This window comes from Diachasmimorpha longicaudata, unplaced genomic scaffold (genome assembly GCF_034640455.1).
Source record: "Diachasmimorpha longicaudata isolate KC_UGA_2023 unplaced genomic scaffold, iyDiaLong2 ctg00000070.1, whole genome shotgun sequence".
In the NCBI taxonomy this organism is placed as follows: Eukaryota; Metazoa; Arthropoda; class Insecta; order Hymenoptera; family Braconidae; genus Diachasmimorpha; species Diachasmimorpha longicaudata.
Genome location: NW_026973901.1, coordinates 864279 through 882423, shown reverse-complemented (window position 1 = coordinate 882423; position 18145 = coordinate 864279). Strand labels below are relative to the sequence as shown.

The 18145-nt window shown below is 45.4% G+C and overlaps 3 protein-coding genes across 6 annotated transcripts; 1 reads left to right on the top strand and 2 right to left on the bottom strand.

Annotated features, from left to right (window-relative positions):
* Nucleotides 1–1810: 1810 nt before the first annotated feature.
* On the bottom strand, nt 1811–3115 carry LOC135171652 (uncharacterized). Its single transcript, XM_064138276.1, has one exon. It carries the CDS (start codon nt 3113–3115, stop codon nt 1811–1813), a length of 1305 nt encoding a protein of 434 aa, XP_063994346.1.
* An 831-nt stretch (nt 3116–3946) lies between these two features.
* Nucleotides 3947–4984, bottom strand: LOC135171651 (uncharacterized). The gene has a single exon (XM_064138275.1). The coding sequence runs from the start codon at nt 4982–4984 to the stop codon at nt 3947–3949; it is 1038 nt and encodes a 345-aa protein (XP_063994345.1).
* A 1395-nt stretch (nt 4985–6379) lies between these two features.
* On the top strand, nt 6380–16592 carry LOC135171657 (uncharacterized). Of its 4 annotated transcripts, none has more exons than XR_010300577.1 (3): nt 6380–6467; nt 15452–16003; nt 16320–16592. XR_010300577.1 is itself a non-coding variant. In XM_064138282.1 (2 exons), exons 1-2 carry the CDS (start codon nt 15732–15734, stop codon nt 16085–16087), a joined length of 243 nt encoding a protein of 80 aa, XP_063994352.1. In that variant the 5' UTR covers nt 15124–15731; the 3' UTR covers nt 16088–16592. The 4 variants fall into 4 exon arrangements, 2 of the variants coding, with proteins under 2 accessions (XP_063994352.1, XP_063994351.1); XR_010300576.1 differs by having other exon boundaries at nt 15452–16245; XM_064138282.1 differs by lacking the exon at nt 6380–6467 and having other exon boundaries at nt 15124–15938; nt 16052–16592.
* Nucleotides 16593–18145: the final 1553 nt, after the last annotated feature.

Sequence of the window (18145 nt, the reverse complement as noted above, 5' to 3'; positions counted from 1 at the left end):
GGCAATGGAACGCGATGGTAGCCTTAAAAAAAAAATTACAACAATTTATAGGAAATAAAAAAAAATCGGGGCTGGGATCGAACCCGCGTCCACAGCGTGCGAATTGAGTACGCTGACTGCGCGCCAACATATCAATTTAAATATTTTATCTAGCTCTTGGTACATGTTTAACTAATTGGCCAGGTGAAAATATTTCTCACGTGACCGGGAAAAATAGATCTTTTAAATTAGTTTTTGCAAAGCTAAAAACGACATATTATGGCTGAAAAATCATAAAGAAACATTTCAAAGGCGCAAAAACCTATATCTCCACTCTCGACTTGTCTCCGTAGCAGCGGGACTGCTACTGAGGCGTTACCGGCTTGGCGGATATGCAGATACCCCAGTAGGACTCGTGGCGCCCCGTCTCCTCGGGGGTGAAATCATGTCGGTAACATGGAGAAACTGGCGTCAGTCAAACCCGCAGAACTGAGCCTCTACTTTGGTCTATCCTCTTTGGTCCCCACCATACGGTACTACTCCCCTGCGGCGGCAGAAAGAGATGACTGGTGGCGGTGGGTAAGAGGAAGGGAAGGGAAATGGAAAAAATGAACACCCGCCCGCTGCATAAAAATTATTTACTCTTCCCCTAATTAATGCCAAGGGATGAAACCAAGGGCATTCGATGGAAGAATAAATTCCTCATCTATTGAGTCCCATTCCATCCCTTAATCTAATCGAAAAGAAGAAAAAAACAGCGTTGAAAATTACAGCGCTGGAAAAAAAAAACCCGGCGATTTAATTTTCTAAAGCCCCGTTGGCCCTTTATGAGATTTTCATTTTCTCTTTCAGCGAAGAATAAAAAGAATGATCAATCGCTCATGATTTTTTTTTCTCTTTGGGTGTTCATTTTGTTAGGGATTCGATGATTTTAACCGGGTAGGGTGGATTGGAAGCGGAAGTGGAGAGATGATTTTCCAACTCGGGATGGTGACAAAAAACACGTTGATTATGCCGTAAGGCGATCCAATATTGTTTGAAACGTAAACAGAAAATCGCCAAGTTTAGCATCAGAACATTCGAGAAAATTCTGGCGACCTTGAGGGCATTGAGATTCGGGGCCAGTTCATGCAGAACAACCTCAAAGCATTCAGTTCGTGATGGAAACTTTATCAGAGCAGTTGTTATCTATCAATTATATCTAACGTCCCTATCGAGAATCTAGAGTCGGGCGTTTAGACCTGTTATGAGGAACGTATAAGTTCATCGGGTTTTTTTTGAGTACATCATCTATTAAAACCTTATTTTGTAAATTCATCGGAGTGTTAATAATTCAACGGATTATTATTGAGATACGCAACGTTATAAATTTCCACGAGGAATAGTTTGTATAATCAGGACACAAGGCTCACGCCTAATAAAAGTGAATCAGCAATAGGTTTAGTGGACCATTTATGATAAAACATTATTTTCTACCACCAATTGTCCCACTTCCCCTAAATCCCGGCAAAAAACATAGTCACTCCTCAAACAAATATAATTTAACCCAAATGTACACTATTTTCACGTGATAACTTTCCAATAATGATGATGATGATAATTATACATTATTCAATGATAATGAACCAAAAATGATATAAGAAAAGATAAATCGATCCGATAAAAGCCAAGATACAAAAACCTGATAATATCCTATATTTGCGTTGTGATACTGATGAAAGATGAACACGAAGTGAAGTGAGGTCAGCGAATCCCCCCTTGACATGCGAGCCCCTTACGGAATCCTCCCGATATTGTCCGATCGACCCAGTAGTCTGGATCAGCCTCATATTTATACATTCCGCCCGCCTTCGTCATCGGAGGATGACGAATGATCCTCTGGTACTTCCTCCTCTGTGCTGACTGGTAACGGAACCACCTTGTTGATGTGTCTGGTGTAGGTAGTTGCACCTCCTGCCCCAGTGGTGATGTCTACCAACCTTGTGAGATTGTCATCACTTGGATGAACCCTTGATACTCGTCCTAGAGGCCACTTTGTTGGTGGATACCTCTCGTCAATGATGAGGACTAGTGTTCCGACCTTGATATCATCCGTTGATCTTTTCCATTTGTAGATGGTTTGATAGTGATGCATGCACTCCCGAGACCACCTGTCCCAGAATTGCTGAGCGATCCTTGCGATCATTTTCCACCTTGTGAGACCTTCCATTTTCTGATTGATAAGTGATGGCTCTAGAACTGCGTTGATGGGTTCCTCAATAATGAAATGTCCAGGTGTGAGGGCTCTGCAGTCATCAGGATCGTCTGATAGAGCGCAGAGAGGCCTCGAGTTAAGTTGAGCCTCGATTTGAATGATAAGTGTATTGAGTTCCTCGTACGTGAGTCCCAAATTCCCCGTGAGCCTTTTTAGATGAAATTTCACAGATTTCACCGCAGCTTCCCATTTCCCACCCACGTGGGATGATTGCAGTGGGATGAAGATCCATTTTGTGCCATTTGATGCGAGTTCGTTGATGATGTAATGAATTTCCTTCCTTGATTCGTCTAAAAGGCTGCCCAGCTCATTGTCTGCTCCCATGAATGTCTTAGCATTATCACTGCTAAGTGTAGCACAGATACCTCTCCTTCCAGTGAATCGTTTGTATGTCTCGATGAATGCCTGTGATGTTAAATCTGTGAGTAGTTCAAGGTGAATTGCCGATGTGGCAAGACACACAAAAACTGCTATGTACCCATGATAGTGTCGAGCTCCTGATCCTCTCCATCTGCTGATTTTGATAAGACCTGCGTAGTCCACTCCTGCGTGTTTGAATGGCCGTGCTGATGTGATTCTTCTTGGAAGCAGCTGTCCCCTGATGGCTTGATGTCGTGCGCAGATCACGCACTTGCGAGTATGCGATTTTACAGGATGACGACCCCCGATGATCCAGTATTTGTGTCTGATGTGTGCCAACGTCGCCTGTACTCCTCCATGAAAAGTTTTCCGATGAGCCTCCTCGATGACCAGTGATGTGACCCTTGATTGTCTTGGTACAATTGATGGGTTCCTGGGTTCTGGCTGAAGAGTTGATCGTTTCAGCCGCCCGCCTAGGCGAATGGTCTGATTCTCATCCAGATGAGGAATCAACCGTGCCATTGGATGATTATTTGCGATGTCTTGTCCATTGATGAGGCGATTGATGATTGGTCCAAAACTCTCCTGTTGTGTATAGTTGATCCAAAAGATTCTGGTCTCCTCCAGTTCTTCTGGCAAGAGATCTAATTATCTTGGGACTGGCTCCCTTCTCATGTTGTTGATGACTCTCAGGACTCTCGCCGAGATCCTGAGCAACCTGTCGAGTGTAGAGTACCTCTCCAAGAAATCTTGACGTCTCTCCAGATTCAGTGCCACCGGATGTGCAAACACTGGCCTTTCCTCCAGTGCTGCTTCTGCCGTAGATTCGATTGATGTTGATGATGATGGCCAGTTTTCCATTGATGATTTCAGTCATGATGAACCATTGCACCACAGCTGATGATTTACTAGTTGATCTGGTGATAATCCCCGTGATGCACAGTCTGGTGGGTTCTCGACTCCCCTGATATGTTTCCATTCAGCTGCTGGTAATGAGTTCTGGATTTTGATAACTCGATTCTGAACAAAATGCTTCCACCTTGATGGGTGTCCATTGATCCATGTGAGCGCCACCGTGGAGTCAGACAAAATAAAGACTGGTAAATTCTCTTTCTCCAGCATCTTCCTGATGTAGATGACCAGATTGGTTAAGATGACAGCAGCTGTCAATTCCAAGCGAGGAATTGTCATTTTCTTAAGTGGTGCGACCTTGGTTTTTGCACTCACCAAGATGACTAGTGGCTCAGATTGATGATTGTCCACTCTGATGTATACTGCGGCACCCATTGCCTGATTCGAAGCGTCAGCAAACCCATGAAGTTGGATGTTGCTTGAAGTCGATGATGTTTGAAGTCACCGTGGGATTGATATTTGATCCAGATTTGAGAATTCCTCCGTGAATTCTTTCCAACGCTTGATGTGACTCAAGGGCAGTGAACCATCCCAACCAACTTTGAGAAGCCACAGCTCTTGGATGAAGATTTTCGCCCTGATGATAACCGGTCCGAGTCCCAGAGGATCGTAAATCTGGGCGATCTCTGAGAGGATTGCCCTTTTGTTGATTTGTTCCGTTGATGGCTTCCTTGATTTATAGATGAAGCTGTCTGAATGAGGATTCCAGCACAGTCCCAATACTTTGACCGGCTTGTCCTCGAATTCGACCGCCGATGTTGATTTTGTTGATAACTGACGATCCTGTAGGATTCCTTGTTGATTCGAGATCCATTTTTGCAGTGGCATGCCGCCCGCCATGCAAAGATTGATGAGCTGCGTGATGAGTTCCTTGAGCTGTTCCTCAGAATCAGCTCCCTCATAGATATCGTCGACGTATCTCCCTTTTGTTAGAGAGACAGCCGCCAGTGGATATTGATGTCCCTCGTCCTCCACCAGTTGTTGAAGAACTCGTAGAGCCAACCATGGTGCACACGTTTGCCCATACGTCACCGTTGTCAGTTGATATGTGATGATTTTCCCCTCCTCGTCCTTCCACAGGATTCTTTGGAGATCCCAATCTTCTTGATGAACCTTGATTTCACGGAACATTTTCACAATGTCCGTTCCGACGATTAATCGAAAAGTTCTCAACCAGATGAGAACGTCTGAGCCTTCCGTTTGCGATTTTCCTCCTGCATGAAGTATCTCATTGAGTGATAATCCTGATGTTGTTTTGCTGGAACCGTTGCAGACGACCCTGAGTTTTGTGGTGATGCTGTCTTCCCTTAAGACACCGTGATGATGCAGATAGTAGCTCAGTGATGGTTCTGATTGCCCTGAGACCCGTCTCATGTATCCCAGATCCTCATATTCCTTGATGAGGTCTGTAACGAGATTTTTCCTCGGGGTTGAGAAAAACCCGTTAACTGTCCTTTCCCCTGGATTCGCAAGCAACATTTGTTGGGCGCCAGCCGCCCTTTTTACCGGAGACGATAAACCGGAGTCTCAATAAACTAATTTTTAACATAAACCAAAATTTACGAAACAAAAACCGTATAGCTTTGCGTACGAATCCATGGGAAGACCTTGAATACCCACGCTGCTCAGGGGGTAGGTTGTGGAGAGAGGGTGTAGGCGGATGGAGGTGGTTCGTCGGACTTTCATCCGCAAAAGAAAATAACAAAACCCCTAAAACTTTGAATAAATAAATTTAATTATTGCCTTTGATAATATTTCAATTAACTCTAATACATTATTTTAATAAATAATCATGACCAGAAACAAAAAAAAACTATTATCTTTTAAATAATTTTAAATAACCATAAGTGATAATATCACAATCTCTTTTAAGTAATATGAGTCCGCCGAGAGAGATAACGCGAAAGATGAGGCTCGAAATTCTTCATTTTTGGTCTAATTAACCCTTTGAATTGTTTTCTCTCTGAATCACTGAGAGCAAATCCCTACTTCGAATTAGAAAAACGTCAAATCCCTATAAACGAACGGATCTCGTGGTAATCTCCTCCACCAATGGGGAGGCATCATAATTCCCCAAATCTGTCTCAATTACTTCAGAGGATTAAAAATTCTCGTGGTGATTCCTTATGGGTATCACTCACGCATCGCGATTACCTTCCTGGCTAATCGCCCCGCACTCGATCAGCACCGATCACTCTCACTACGCGACGCACCCTTCGGTAGTTTAAGCGACTCTTTTCTTCCTCTCCATCAAAACCCTACCGCAAGTTTCAGAGTCCAAAATCGAACTCCAACTATCAAGATACGCGAGAGCGTATCCGCCAAGTTGACGTTTTAGACCCGTGTGACGTCATAGGCCGATGCTGTCGCGTATAATATACGCGACACAACTACTCCCCGAATGGTTTTCATTTTTTTTCTCGTTATATGAAAATTTCTGGCAAAATCCGTCCTTAGTTACATTATATAAGTTGACTATGAGCTTTCTAATGATATTTTTATTTCTTGATAAACAATAATAAATAAAAATATCCGCCCATAGCAACCATCATAATGTAATATTTTCGCGATTGTATTTTTTCAGCGTTAGACTTGTACGTCAAAGTTGGCAACAATTATAATGTATGCCATTTCCTCTTCCTCCCCAAGGTTACTAGATAACCAGGTTGGCACAGTACATGTTCCGATGATGAATTCTGTCGCTGGGCTCATTCTAGGGGAAAAATGACGGGACCAATCACAATCGACGTTAAATCGGGAAAAAGGCCGATTCGCATCGCGCTCCCAGCGACCGACTACTGTTCCAACCTCGGTTATCTAGTAACTGCGGTCTTTCCCTTTTACCGCTGTTACCGGTAGCGCTGGCAGCATTACTAGCTTCCCGCGCAATCTCCTATTTCTCGCTTGCCATCCGTGCAGTTAACGTCAGAGGCCACGCAATAGTGAAATAATTGCAAAAATGGTATGTATACGTGGTTTTATTATTGTTGATTGATAGCATCCTTAATTTGTTATTAATTTTTCATGATTTTGTGAGACCATTGACCAATACAATAAGAATGAAGCCGGCTGACAGAAAACCTAACCTATACAGGTGTTGTTACTTTGTCAGTCGTTTGCATAATGTTGTTATTGTGGAAATGATTAGTTAAAATCATTAAAAAAATTAATATTGGCCTTTTATTTTTTGTCACTGATGTTTTTAACATTTTTTAAAATAATTTACATGCTTTTCTGTATAAAAATAAGTGAAAAAAATGATGCAAACACAAATAGCAAATAAAAAAACTCGCTGCACTCCGGGAGTGCAGGCAGAAGTGAAATCTTGAACTTTTGGCGCGTTGGGCACTTTTTTGGGTGAGCATCTTTAGGTGCGCTCGCGACATGAGAAATTATACCTAAAAAAATCAAGTTTATCGAAGCAATGTGGGCACTTTTGGAATGGATATGAAGTATAATAATATAGAAACTATATTCGAAGGAAGTGGTTTTATTTAAATGAGTAAATATTAGTAAATAGTAACCGACGGCAGTGGTCGTGCGGTTAGAGTGCTAGACTCGCTAGCCAACGACCCGGGTTCGATCCCGGGCACCGGCGGTCAAAATTTTAAAAAATTTATAGCGCATTCATCTCACGGTTTCACTGTCGAGCGGTAGTCCTGTCAAAAGGACGACTGTACCAGGGCAGGTTTTCCCTCGAGTGAGGTTTTTCCCTCCCTTTCGGCAAATGCCGTACAGGGGGGGGGGAAGAAGAAGAGAGGCGGGAAAGGAAAGTTTAAGAGAGGCTGGAGAGGATGTAAAACAAAGTAAAACGATTGTAACATCAAAGAAATGGACAACTTGAAAAAAAAAAATTTATTAGTAAATAGTAAATACAAAATTTATCACTTCTCATCCATAATTTCAACAACTCTTACATCATCATTATCAGCATTTTCATTAAATTCTAAAACTGAAACAATAGGTCTATGGCAACTAAAGTGTGAAATGAACAATTTTGATTTAAATATATTTATATTTCTTTTGAATACTGCATCACTAGGAGTTTAGTATTTTTTTGTACTAAGATTGCGATCATTGGACATCGTTATATGAAATTCTTCATATAAAACTGCATCCATTTTCAAGACAAATCTATAATCAAAAATAACAATGTAGATTTTTTTAAAGCTATAATCGTAGCATATATATGTTTTCCGACCATCCGAATTTCCGATCGTCGATTCACGTCCCTAGTGAAATTCTCTACTAAATTGGGTATATTTTCGATTTTTTGGGTTTTCCTGCTTTTCCGGCGTTCCCATAATTTTTAGCGATTTTCCGGCCATCGAATCACGTCGCTAGTAAAATTCTCTAATAAAACGAATATATTTTCGATTTTTCAGGTTTTCCTACTTTTCCGGCTTTCCGATAATTTTTAATTGTTAGCTGAAATGAGCATACTTATAATTTTCCTAATTCCCCAAAATTTCGAGATTTTCTGTAATTTTGTAGAAATTTATCAACTTCAAACTTTAAATGCAGCGCCTTTTTAAACGCTAGCGCCAAACTTGTATACTTTTAATGTAACTGTTGCTAAAACAGGAAGTTGTTTCCCTATCGGAAGAAAGAAACAGCTCATATATACCTATGCGTATACTAATAGCAGTGATGCGCGACGGGGGCAAAAATCCCACGCGTGGGGGTTTCATGCGCAACTCCCTCGCGCAACTACTGCTGCGGAGTGGGGCAGTGGGAGACGTGTGGGTCCCGCATCTGGCATCACTGTAAAATCTCATCTGTCGCGAGTTCACGAGAAAATGCTCACCAATAAAAGTGCCCAACGCGCCAGAAGAAGTTTTCACTTCAAAAATTATGAATTGGTAAACAAATCAGTGAAAATAAATGGTAGGGAAAAACATCACATTTTAATGATTTTGTCTAATCATTTTTAATTATTTAAATGATTAGATGACATTATTGGTTTTAATTTGAGGTGTTCCGGGGATGATTTGGGCCGGATGGGATGGTGGGTGAGGAAGTTCCGGATGGGGAATAACTTGACACTGGTTGTGTTGAGAAGCCGATTTATTTGGTGTAAATAATTTCACACAATGTGCACTCCGAGGTATTAAAGGTTATTCTTTAGTAGTGGACTGTATTGACCGAATGATTATTGCCGGTTCTAACCCCGTTGGCTATCCGAGTGGTAGCCGATAATTCCCCGTTGGAATTTCCGTAAGACAAACCGTATGTCTATGCCGATTGCTAGCTGATGGCGTACTGACCATCGTAACGATCCCGAGATCGATCGTGACCTCTCGGTACGATGGTCGAAGGTGATTGGCCGAGGTCATCCGGTTGGTCATCCTGACGTTTGACCGGGGGATTTTGAACATACCGCCCGCCCTGCGTCACCCCCCTGGGTGACGATGTAGACTGTCCTTGTTAGTTTTGACCTTCCAGTAGGTCGTCGTTGATTGGTAGTGGTACAAATCGATGGATTGTCCGCTGCGTTTCCTTGTTGCCTTTCCAATGTGTCACAACCCTGGTCAAGTTGTCCTGTCCTGGGTGGATCTTGATGACTCGAGCCAGGGGCCATTTGGTTGGCGGTTCCTGCTCGTTTGATATGAGAACCAACGAACCAATTTTGATGTCGTCCGTTGGTTTTCTCCACCGATAGATTTGTTGGTAGCGATGCCCGCACTCGCGTGCCCAATGGTCCCAGAAGTTCTGCACCTTCTGCGTGATAAGTCGCCACCTGTTTAGCCGATCCGTGTTGATGTGTTCCAGAGTTGGTTCTGGAATCGCTGTCAGCGATCCGCCGATGATGAAGTGCCCTGGTGTCAAGGCCGTTGTGTCTTGCGGGTCGTTGTTTATCGAGCAGAATGGTCTCGAGTTCCGGATGGCTTCAACCTGAGTCAGAAGAGTCGTAAATTCCTCGTCCGTCAGAGTTGAAGTTCCTATCACTCACCGTAAGTGGTGTTTCGTGGATTTAGCCGCGGCCTCCCACTTGCCTCCCATGTGTGGCGAGTAGGGCGGATTAAATCTCCATTCCGGTCCGTTTGTTGCTAGCCAGTTCTTGATGGTTGCTGATTCGCTGGATGCCTGGTGGATAATCTGCCGCAATTGCTTTTCTGCCCCGATGAAGTTTAGTCCCTTGTCACTGGTCAGGGTCGCGCAAATTCCCCGTCTTGACGTAAATCGCTTGTATGATGCGATGAATCCTTCCGCCGTGAGATCTGTTACCAGTTCCAAGTGTGTTGCGGATGTGGCGCAGCAGACAAATAGGCAAATGTACGCCTTGTACATTGTTTTGCCTGCCCCTGAGCCTCTCCACCTCAGGATGTTGATTGGGCCGGCGAAGTCTACTCCTGAGTGAAGGAAGACTCTTGATGGTGTCACTCGTCGCGATGGCAGCTGTCCCATCAGCTGTTGAGCTCGCACAGCTCGATGACGTGCGCAGATGACGCACTTTAATATGTGTGAGCGTACTGGTGCCCGTCCTCCGATGATCCAGTACCTTTGCCGGATGTGTGCCAACGTGAGTTGCCTTCCCCCGTGGAAGCTCCTCTGATGAGCTTCGGCAATGATAAGTGTTGATAGCGGTGAGTGACGTGGGAGAATAATTGGATTCTTCTCCTCCGGATCCAATGTTGAATTCCGTAGACGTCCGCCCATGCGCATGACGTCGTTCTCCAGGTATGGCGTCAGCGTCGTCATACGAAGCATAGCTGCCAGTGATCTTCCAGCCTTCAGTGTGTTGATTTCCCGTTCGAAATATCGCTGTTGGGTGTACTTAACCCAAAACAGTCTTCCGTCCTCTATTTCCGTTGTTCCGAGTTGTGGAGAATCCGGTATTGGTTGTCCCTTAAATTTGTTTACTGCTCGATTCACCCAGGCTGTGATTCGAGCTACCTTGTTCCATGACGAAATCCGGTTGATCAGTGCATCTTCGTCGACAATGTGCACTGGATATGAGCTGGTGGTGGGTGGTTTCGCCTCCGTTGCCACCACTGATGCTAATTCCGATGTGGATGCTAATTCCGATGATGCTGCTACCCATTGTTCTGGTGGTTGGACAAGCCATGATGGTCCAGTCCACCAGAGATGATGCTCCCCCAATTCTGTTGGTGATATTTTTCTCGATGCGCAGTCCGCTGGATTCTACTTCCCGTTGATGTGATTCCACTTGGCAGAGGGCAGGGTATCTTGGATCTTGAGAACCCTGTTCTGCACAAAGTCCTTCCACCGTGATGGATCTCCGTTGATCCATGCGATGGCTACTGATGAGACGCTCCATAAGTAGAGCTCCGCATCCTCAAGTTCCAGAGCTCGCTGTACATAGGCCATTAGCTTTGTGACCATGACAGCTGCCGTGAGCTCCAGCCGTGGAATGGTCATCTTCTTGAGGGGAGCCACCTTGGTTTTGGCACAGACCATGTTGACGTTGGCTCCCGATGATGCTGACCAGGAGCGAAGATAGACCGATGCACCCATTGCTAGGGTCGATGCATCCGCAAATCCGTGTAGTTGTAGTTCCTTTCCCGATGAAAGATGTAGCCATCGTGGTATTGAAAGGCTGCTCAGCCGTTGAAGTTCCTCCCTGAAACTTCTCCACCGTTTTGCATGTGTCATTGGTATTTGCTCGTCCCAGTCGAGTTTAAGCAGCCATAATTCTTGTATAAATATTTCTGCCGTGATGATGACCGGTGCTATAAGTCCCAAAGGATCGTAAATTTGCGCAATCTCGGACAGGATTACGCGTTTGGTGATGGTGTCTCCGCTGAAGTTCCTTGTCTTGAAGTGGAACGTGTCTGTCTGAGGCTGCCAGCAGAGGCCCAGCACTTTCACTGATGATTCCCCGAATTTGATGGTTGGAGCTGATTCTGCTGATATTCCGCGTCGTCCGAGTGTCCGTGGCGCGTTGCTGCACCATTTCTGCAGTGGCATGCCGCCCGCCATGCAGGGTCCGATTAGATCCTTAATTATTCTTTCTAAATCCGGTTCGGTTTCTGCACCTCCGTAGATATCGTCAACATATCGCCCCCGTGCGAACGTTGATAACGCCAAAGGAAATCGATGACCTTCATCGACTGCCAGCTGCTTCAGCACCCGAAGAGACAGCCAAGGTGCACAGCTGGTCCCGTAGGTGACCGTTGTTAATTGATATTCAATGATCTGGCCGTCGTCGTCCTTCCAAAAGATTCGTTGATAGTCCCAATCATCCTGATGGACGCGAATCTGGCGGAACATTTTCTCTATGTCCGCTCCGAAGACCAACCGATGCCGACGAAGCCAGATGAGGACGTCAGAGCATTCCGTTTGTAGTTTCGGTCCTGAATGAAGAATATCATTCAGTGACACTCCCGTAGAGCTTCGATGTGAAGCGTCGAATACGACTCTTAATTTGGTCGTCGTGCTATCTGGTCTGAGCACTCCGTGATGAGGCAAGTAGTATGCCTGACGTGTCTCTGACGTCGATGGTGCCCGTTGCATGTGATCCAAGGCCTCATACTCCTCAATGAATTTCCGGTATAGAGTGTGAGCCTCTGGATCTGCCGCCAATCGCCTGTTGAGCTTCTCTAAGCGAATCCGAGCCGTCGATGCTGTATCCCCTAGGACGGCAGGCGACGATTTAAACGGTAGACGTACTGTATACCGTCCCGTTGCGTCTCTTCTATGAGTTTCTAAAAAATGCTGCTCGCATTCTGCGTCAGCCTTGCTCATTACCGTTGATACAGTATCCAGTATTTCTTCCTGCGTCCAGAACTTCTTTAAGCAGTCCAATAGTTGTTGATTGATGGTCCGTGTGGTCACCCTCAGTCACCTCTTCTTAGCACAGCCTGTACAGCAGACTGGCCCCGATACTACCCAGCCAAACGAATGTCTGCTGGGCTATGAGACCCGTTCCGTTGTATCTCATAATTCCGTCCGTGATAATTTTCCCGTAGAAATCAGCTCCGATGATTATGTCAATGGCCCCAGGTTGTTGGAATTTCCGATCCGCCAAATTGAGTTCCCATAGCTCCTGGGGAGTCCGTGTGTCACAAGCGAATGGTGGGATCTTTGCCGGGAGCTTACTCATGATGTGGGCTTCCAAGTTGAACAACGCAGTAGGATTATGTTTCGGTTGTAAATCGAATGACACAACCCCACGCGTGCTTCCCGAGGAAGTTTCTCCGATGCCGATAATTGATAATGATGATGACCTCCGTTTTAGTTGCAGTTGATTGACCAAGCGCTCAGATACCAATGACACTTCTGAGCCTTGGTCGATGAGGATCCTTGCTGGCCTTGAATATCCCTGGTGATTCAGGGCAGTAACCATTGCCGTTGCCAAGACGACCAGTTGATTTTTCCGCTGACAGCTCTGTTGAGCTTCCAAGACGTTGCGTGTGTCCACCTGATGAACCGGTTGCGGTTCCGAGTGATGTTGATCCCCGTGGTGATTGTCCTGTTGCTGTTCCGATTGTGGTTCCTCTTCATGAGGCATGGCTTCTACACGGGATGGTTGTCTGAATTGATTTTCCGCCGAATGTAGATGATCACCAGAATGTTGCTTTGCCGATAGATTTTCCGAATGGTGGTACACTTCCGTTTGATCAGACTCCCCCGAAATGAGTCTGGGAGGTCGTCGACCTCTTCCCCGATGGTGTTGCGCCGTGTTGTAGGTCTTGACGTGATGCTGGTCCCGGTAGTTCGTTGACAGGATCCGCTGTGATGTTCGCTCCGGCTCCCGTGATGTTGTTGTCTCCTGTCAACGTACACAGCGGTTAATGTAGCCATATTTATTATAGTGAATAATAAAATGCTACTTAACCGCTCGTGCTTGGCTCCGATGATGTGCTGGCCTTTGTTGACGGTTCCGGTAGATCATGCCTCCTTTCATGTATGAGTGTGTGGTGCAACCCGTTGCAATGCCGACACCTCCTGGTGCTCTTGCATTTGGTTGCCGGATAAGGCCCCAAGCAATTGTAACAGAGTCCCTCGTCAACTAGGAACTGCCTCTTTTGGACGGCATTCATGCCGAAGAACTTGGTGCACTCGGGTCCAATCCAGTGTGGCCCTCCGCAGGCCACACATGTCGTCTTCTTGCTTGAGGCTCCCTTAGAGGCCTCTGATGGTCGTCCCGATGAAGTTCCGTGGTAGGCCTTTGCCGACTGTTTTGGCCTTTCCGAACTCCATTTCTCCCCTTCCCGCTCAATTTTTTCCCAGGCCCTTGCTCGGGCCCTGAGAAACTCGAGAAAACTCTCCAGCTGCGGGGGATCCGTGGAGTCTCCCAGCTTAAGCTCCCAGTCCTGACTGGACTTCCGATCCAGAGCCCTTCTGATGAGATGACAGACCATGATGTCCCACGTATCTGTTGGAGCTCCGAGATTTTTAAGTGCCGTCAATGATTCCGTCACTGCGTCGATGACCTGAAGGAGACTCTTGGAGGACAGCTCCTTCACCTCCTTGAGCTTCAGTAACCGATTGAGATGAGCTGCCATTATCAGCCTTGGGTTCTCGTACCGAACTACGAGTTTTTTCCAAGCTGTCTCATAATGGGCAGCTCCCGTTCCGATGTTTGTGATGAGCTCCGCTGCCGATCCCTTTAGGGCCTTCCTCAGCCTTATCATCTTGTCCAGGTCCGAATAGCCGGTCTGGCTATGGAGAAGTGATACGAAGGCGTCGTGGAAGTTTCTCCACTCCGAGTAGGTGCCGTGGAACTCCGGCACCTGTAGTCTTTCCAGATGGCTAATTGAGGATCCGTGATTGTTGCCCGAACCCCGTTGTGGTAAGCTAGCTGTTCTGCGGCCTAGCTCTTCCATCGCTTTCCTGTAGATTCTGTCCGCCTGGGCAAACATATCTTCGGCGAAGTAGGGGTGATCCATCACCTCTTCGCTCAACTTCTCAATTAGCTTCTCGTGTTAGGCCGAGAACTTGGACCACGTGTCCCCTACCACGGTCCGATGAGTTTGGAGTTCATCATAGCGAAGAGCTCGTGCTTCTTCGCTGCCGAGTTTTTCAATAATCTCCCGAAGAGACCTCATCCGGGTCAGTTGGATTCCGATCCGATTCTCCACGCTGCTTGGCCAGGGTGTGATGGACCTCCTAGTTTTGGTAACCGGTTCCGACTCCGGTTCCCTGAAGGAGGCCTCCTCCTATGCGTTGCCGAGAGTTTCCGTTCCGGGGTTTTCCGAAGTTCCCAACGATGCGAGCATCCTGTCGTTTTCCTCCATCATGGTGGTCCACAATGGTGGTCTTTAATTTTAATTTAAATTGTATTAAATTTGGACCCAACTGAATGTCTATCCCTTACTTGATGTGTAGCGCATGCGTTGACACGGGACGTTTGAGATGGTTGACTTACCGATCGGCGTTGGTAAGTATTTACCGACTGTGGATGATATGCCGCCGATGTGTTACCGACCGCCTCGTCAATCGATAACGCGCTCGATATTGAGTTGAGCGGCCGGGGTGGTCGACCTTGGTACCTCTCGTGGAATCCGACGTAAACAAAGCCCGTTGCTGTTGTCCCGTGCGTAATCCCTTGAGGAATTTGGCCGATGTCCTCGATGAGCCCGTGGGGTCTATGATGTGGGCCCCGTAGATTAACGCGTGGCCGGCGTCCCTTTTCCCACGTTGAATTTTCCGATGTACACTTCACACACTTCACTCCCGAATCCGGCTCGAAGGACCAATGGCGTACTGACCATCGTAACGATCCAGAAATCGATCGTGACCTCTCGTTACGATGGTCAAAGGTGATTGGCCAAGGTCATCGGGTTGGTCATCCTGATGTTTGACCGCGGGATTTTGAACAATTATTTCTGAATGACGATATTCTCTTCCATGTTTCAGTGATTTTGTTGCTTATTTTAGTTTATTTTGTTTTTTTTTCACTCATTTGCATACTTGTTTGCACGAAAATGCATAAACAAAATTGAAAATGGCGGATTTCGTACTAATTTTTTTTTTCAGAGCGAAAGGGAAAGCCGTGAGAATGCCTCGCTCTCTGGCTCACTACCTCCAGCACAAATGGCACCAGCCGAAGTGGCACCAGTCCAAGTGGCACCAGTCCAAGTGCCTCCAGCCCAGATGCCACCAGCACAAGTGCCACCAGCACAAGTGCCACCAGCACAAGTGCCATCAGCCCAGATGCCACCAGCACAGGTCCGCAGCAGTCTGCTGCAAATTCCCCACGGCTACCGTCGTACGGATCATATCCATCGGCTGATGGAGAATTTGCAGCAACAAATGGATGTTCTGCAAAGGCAGGCTGAAGAAGCCGATAAAGAGGAAGGACGAGGAGCAGGACAACAAGAGATCGGACGAGGAAGAGAGTAATGGGCAGGACGCGGAAGAGAACAAGGAGCTGGTGGAGGAAGAGGACAAGGGGCAGGGCGAGGAAGCAGGGGACCAGAGAGGAAGAATCGAGGAGGAAAAAAAAGGAGAAGCGGGATGCAGCGTAAGTGGTGTTTACACACACACACACAGGCACACACATTCATCTTTCCCGGCTACATCATTTATGTAATATCTGTTGCCTGCTTGTTAATTGTAATAACCTTTCCCCTTCAGCTATTGGAAATCACAATATTTTCAATCCAGGAATGATCGTCCAGGTCCTCCACCTCCTCCTGGAGTAGGTCAAGGCATGTTTGGCAAAGGCTCAGTGTTTTATTTCAATTGTGGATAAAATACTGAGTCTTGCTTTTATTAGCTCCTACCCTCTCTGATATCATAGCATATTTTTCATATTTTCTTAGATCCAAGTAAGACTCAATTGCCCCATTTCCTTGAAATTTAATTAATAATCAATATTTTTAACTTTATTTCTCTCTTTCAGGTTTTCATATCTATATATTAAGGCGCCTCACCAGTATTATAAATTAAATGGCTGAGCGAATGGATTCTTTTGCGTACTTGAACCTTAAATACTTTAAATTTAGTTAGTTATTATATAAAAAAATGTTAAAAACTTATAATAATGTTAAAAATAACAAAAAAAAACAAAAAATGAATGTTAAAATACTAATGTAAAAAAATGTTGTAAAAACATGGAAAAAAACGTACTTTTACACACTGTGACGAGGCAACAAACCTTAAAGGTTATGTTAACACCCCCCCCCCCCTCCGCACGGCCCCTATTCTATTCTATTAGTATTTACTCATTCGTTTGCACACCGTTGGAGAACCTCTTCCCATAAGTCCTTCCCCCTCCCCCGATCCCCTACTCACCGCGCTCGGACAGGGCGAGAACCGTCGGAGAGAATCACCACTGGAGGATAGGATGACGTAGGTCTTCCCCCTCCTTCCCGCGGTCCGCTACTCATCACGCTCACGCTCAAGGAGGAAGTGGATGACGTAGCGCCCCCCCCCCCGCCGCAGTCCCCTGTTCAACACGCGACTCAGGACAATGGGCGCACACGCACGTTGCATAGTGCGTCTCCCCGCCACCCCTCGGCCCACGAAGACGCCCACAAGCATCGATCGGTTGATCAGGGGAAGGCGAATATTACACCCCGGAAATGGACGAATATAGGCCGAGGACCCCCGAATACTTCGAGGAGATCCTAGAGTGGCTAATCGATCCCCACTCGTCGTTCAGCTGTCGCTAAGAGCAGTACATTGTTTTTCAATAATTAATAAAATCAATCGCGGAAAGATAGTCAAGTGACCCAGGATCGCCCGAGTTCAAAGAGAGGCTCTTCTGGACCCGGCTCAATCCCACAGACCCCCGGAAATGGGTGGACACCCCCTAAAAAAAACCCAGAGAGGAAAACCGGGGAAAATCAGGACAACATCATCGGCCGAGTGAGTACCTTTTCTTTCCCCTCATTACCCAGCGGCATCATTTCCCCCAGTTACGTTTCCCAGAACCCCTCCAACGGTGGTAATTCACATTGTTCTTTCTTTAGATCAATAAGATCATTATTATTATTGTTTATATTACTGTTATTGGTTCCATCAATTCTCTCCCTTTTTCTTAAATGTAGAGCCACCCCCTTTTCTTTGTATAATATCAAAAGTGGTCCAACAAGTGACCTGCCTGCCCCTCACTCCTGCGAATTCCCAGAAACAGGCATTATTTCAATCATTGTATTTTCGACCAAGTTTTGTACAATCCTGAATTATTATATTAAATAAATATATTCACTGTAACAGCCTCTGCCCCTTTTTATTTAGTATTTGACCCGTCCTCTAATTAACAATTGAGAATTAATAATTAGACAAAAGGTCACAACACACAAATACAAACACACACTAAACTACCTAAAAATGAACATAAAAATAGAAAATATTATTATAATAAAATATCGTTGAAAAAAATGACTAAAACTACTGCTGTAAAAAATTATAGACATTTATAAAAAATTGGAATAATTCTACACACAACACACAGAGACACACACACAACAAATGAATAAGATAAATATATATTACCATAAACAATGGTTCGTAATTTCTTGATTCCTTAACTTACATTCGCACGAAAAGAATAAAACTAATTACAAAATGTACAACAATATTCAACGTATCCGAAAAATATTTGAAAATCCCGCCAATTTCGCCACCTCGAAACTAGCGCCATCTGTCTAACATTTCGGTTAAACGGACCAATAGATGGCAGCATGTACTTCATCGATTATTGATGGCAATGTTGTATCAGGC

Bases quoted from the DNA above. Each gene is read 5' to 3' on its own strand.
- LOC135171651 (XM_064138275.1), bottom strand. From the start codon at position 4,984: ATGTTGCTTGCGAATCCAGGGGAAAGGACAGTTAACGGGTTTTTCTCA.
- LOC135171652 (XM_064138276.1), bottom strand. From the start codon at position 3,115: ATGGCACGGTTGATTCCTCATCTGGATGAGAATCAGACCATTCGCCTA.
- LOC135171657 (XM_064138281.1), top strand. From the start codon at position 15,732: ATGTTCTGCAAAGGCAGGCTGAAGAAGCCGATAAAGAGGAAGGACGAG. The intron at 16,004-16,319 runs GTAATATCTGTT...TCTCTCTTTCAG, and splicing joins TTCCCGGCTACATCATTTAT to GTTTTCATATCTATATATTA.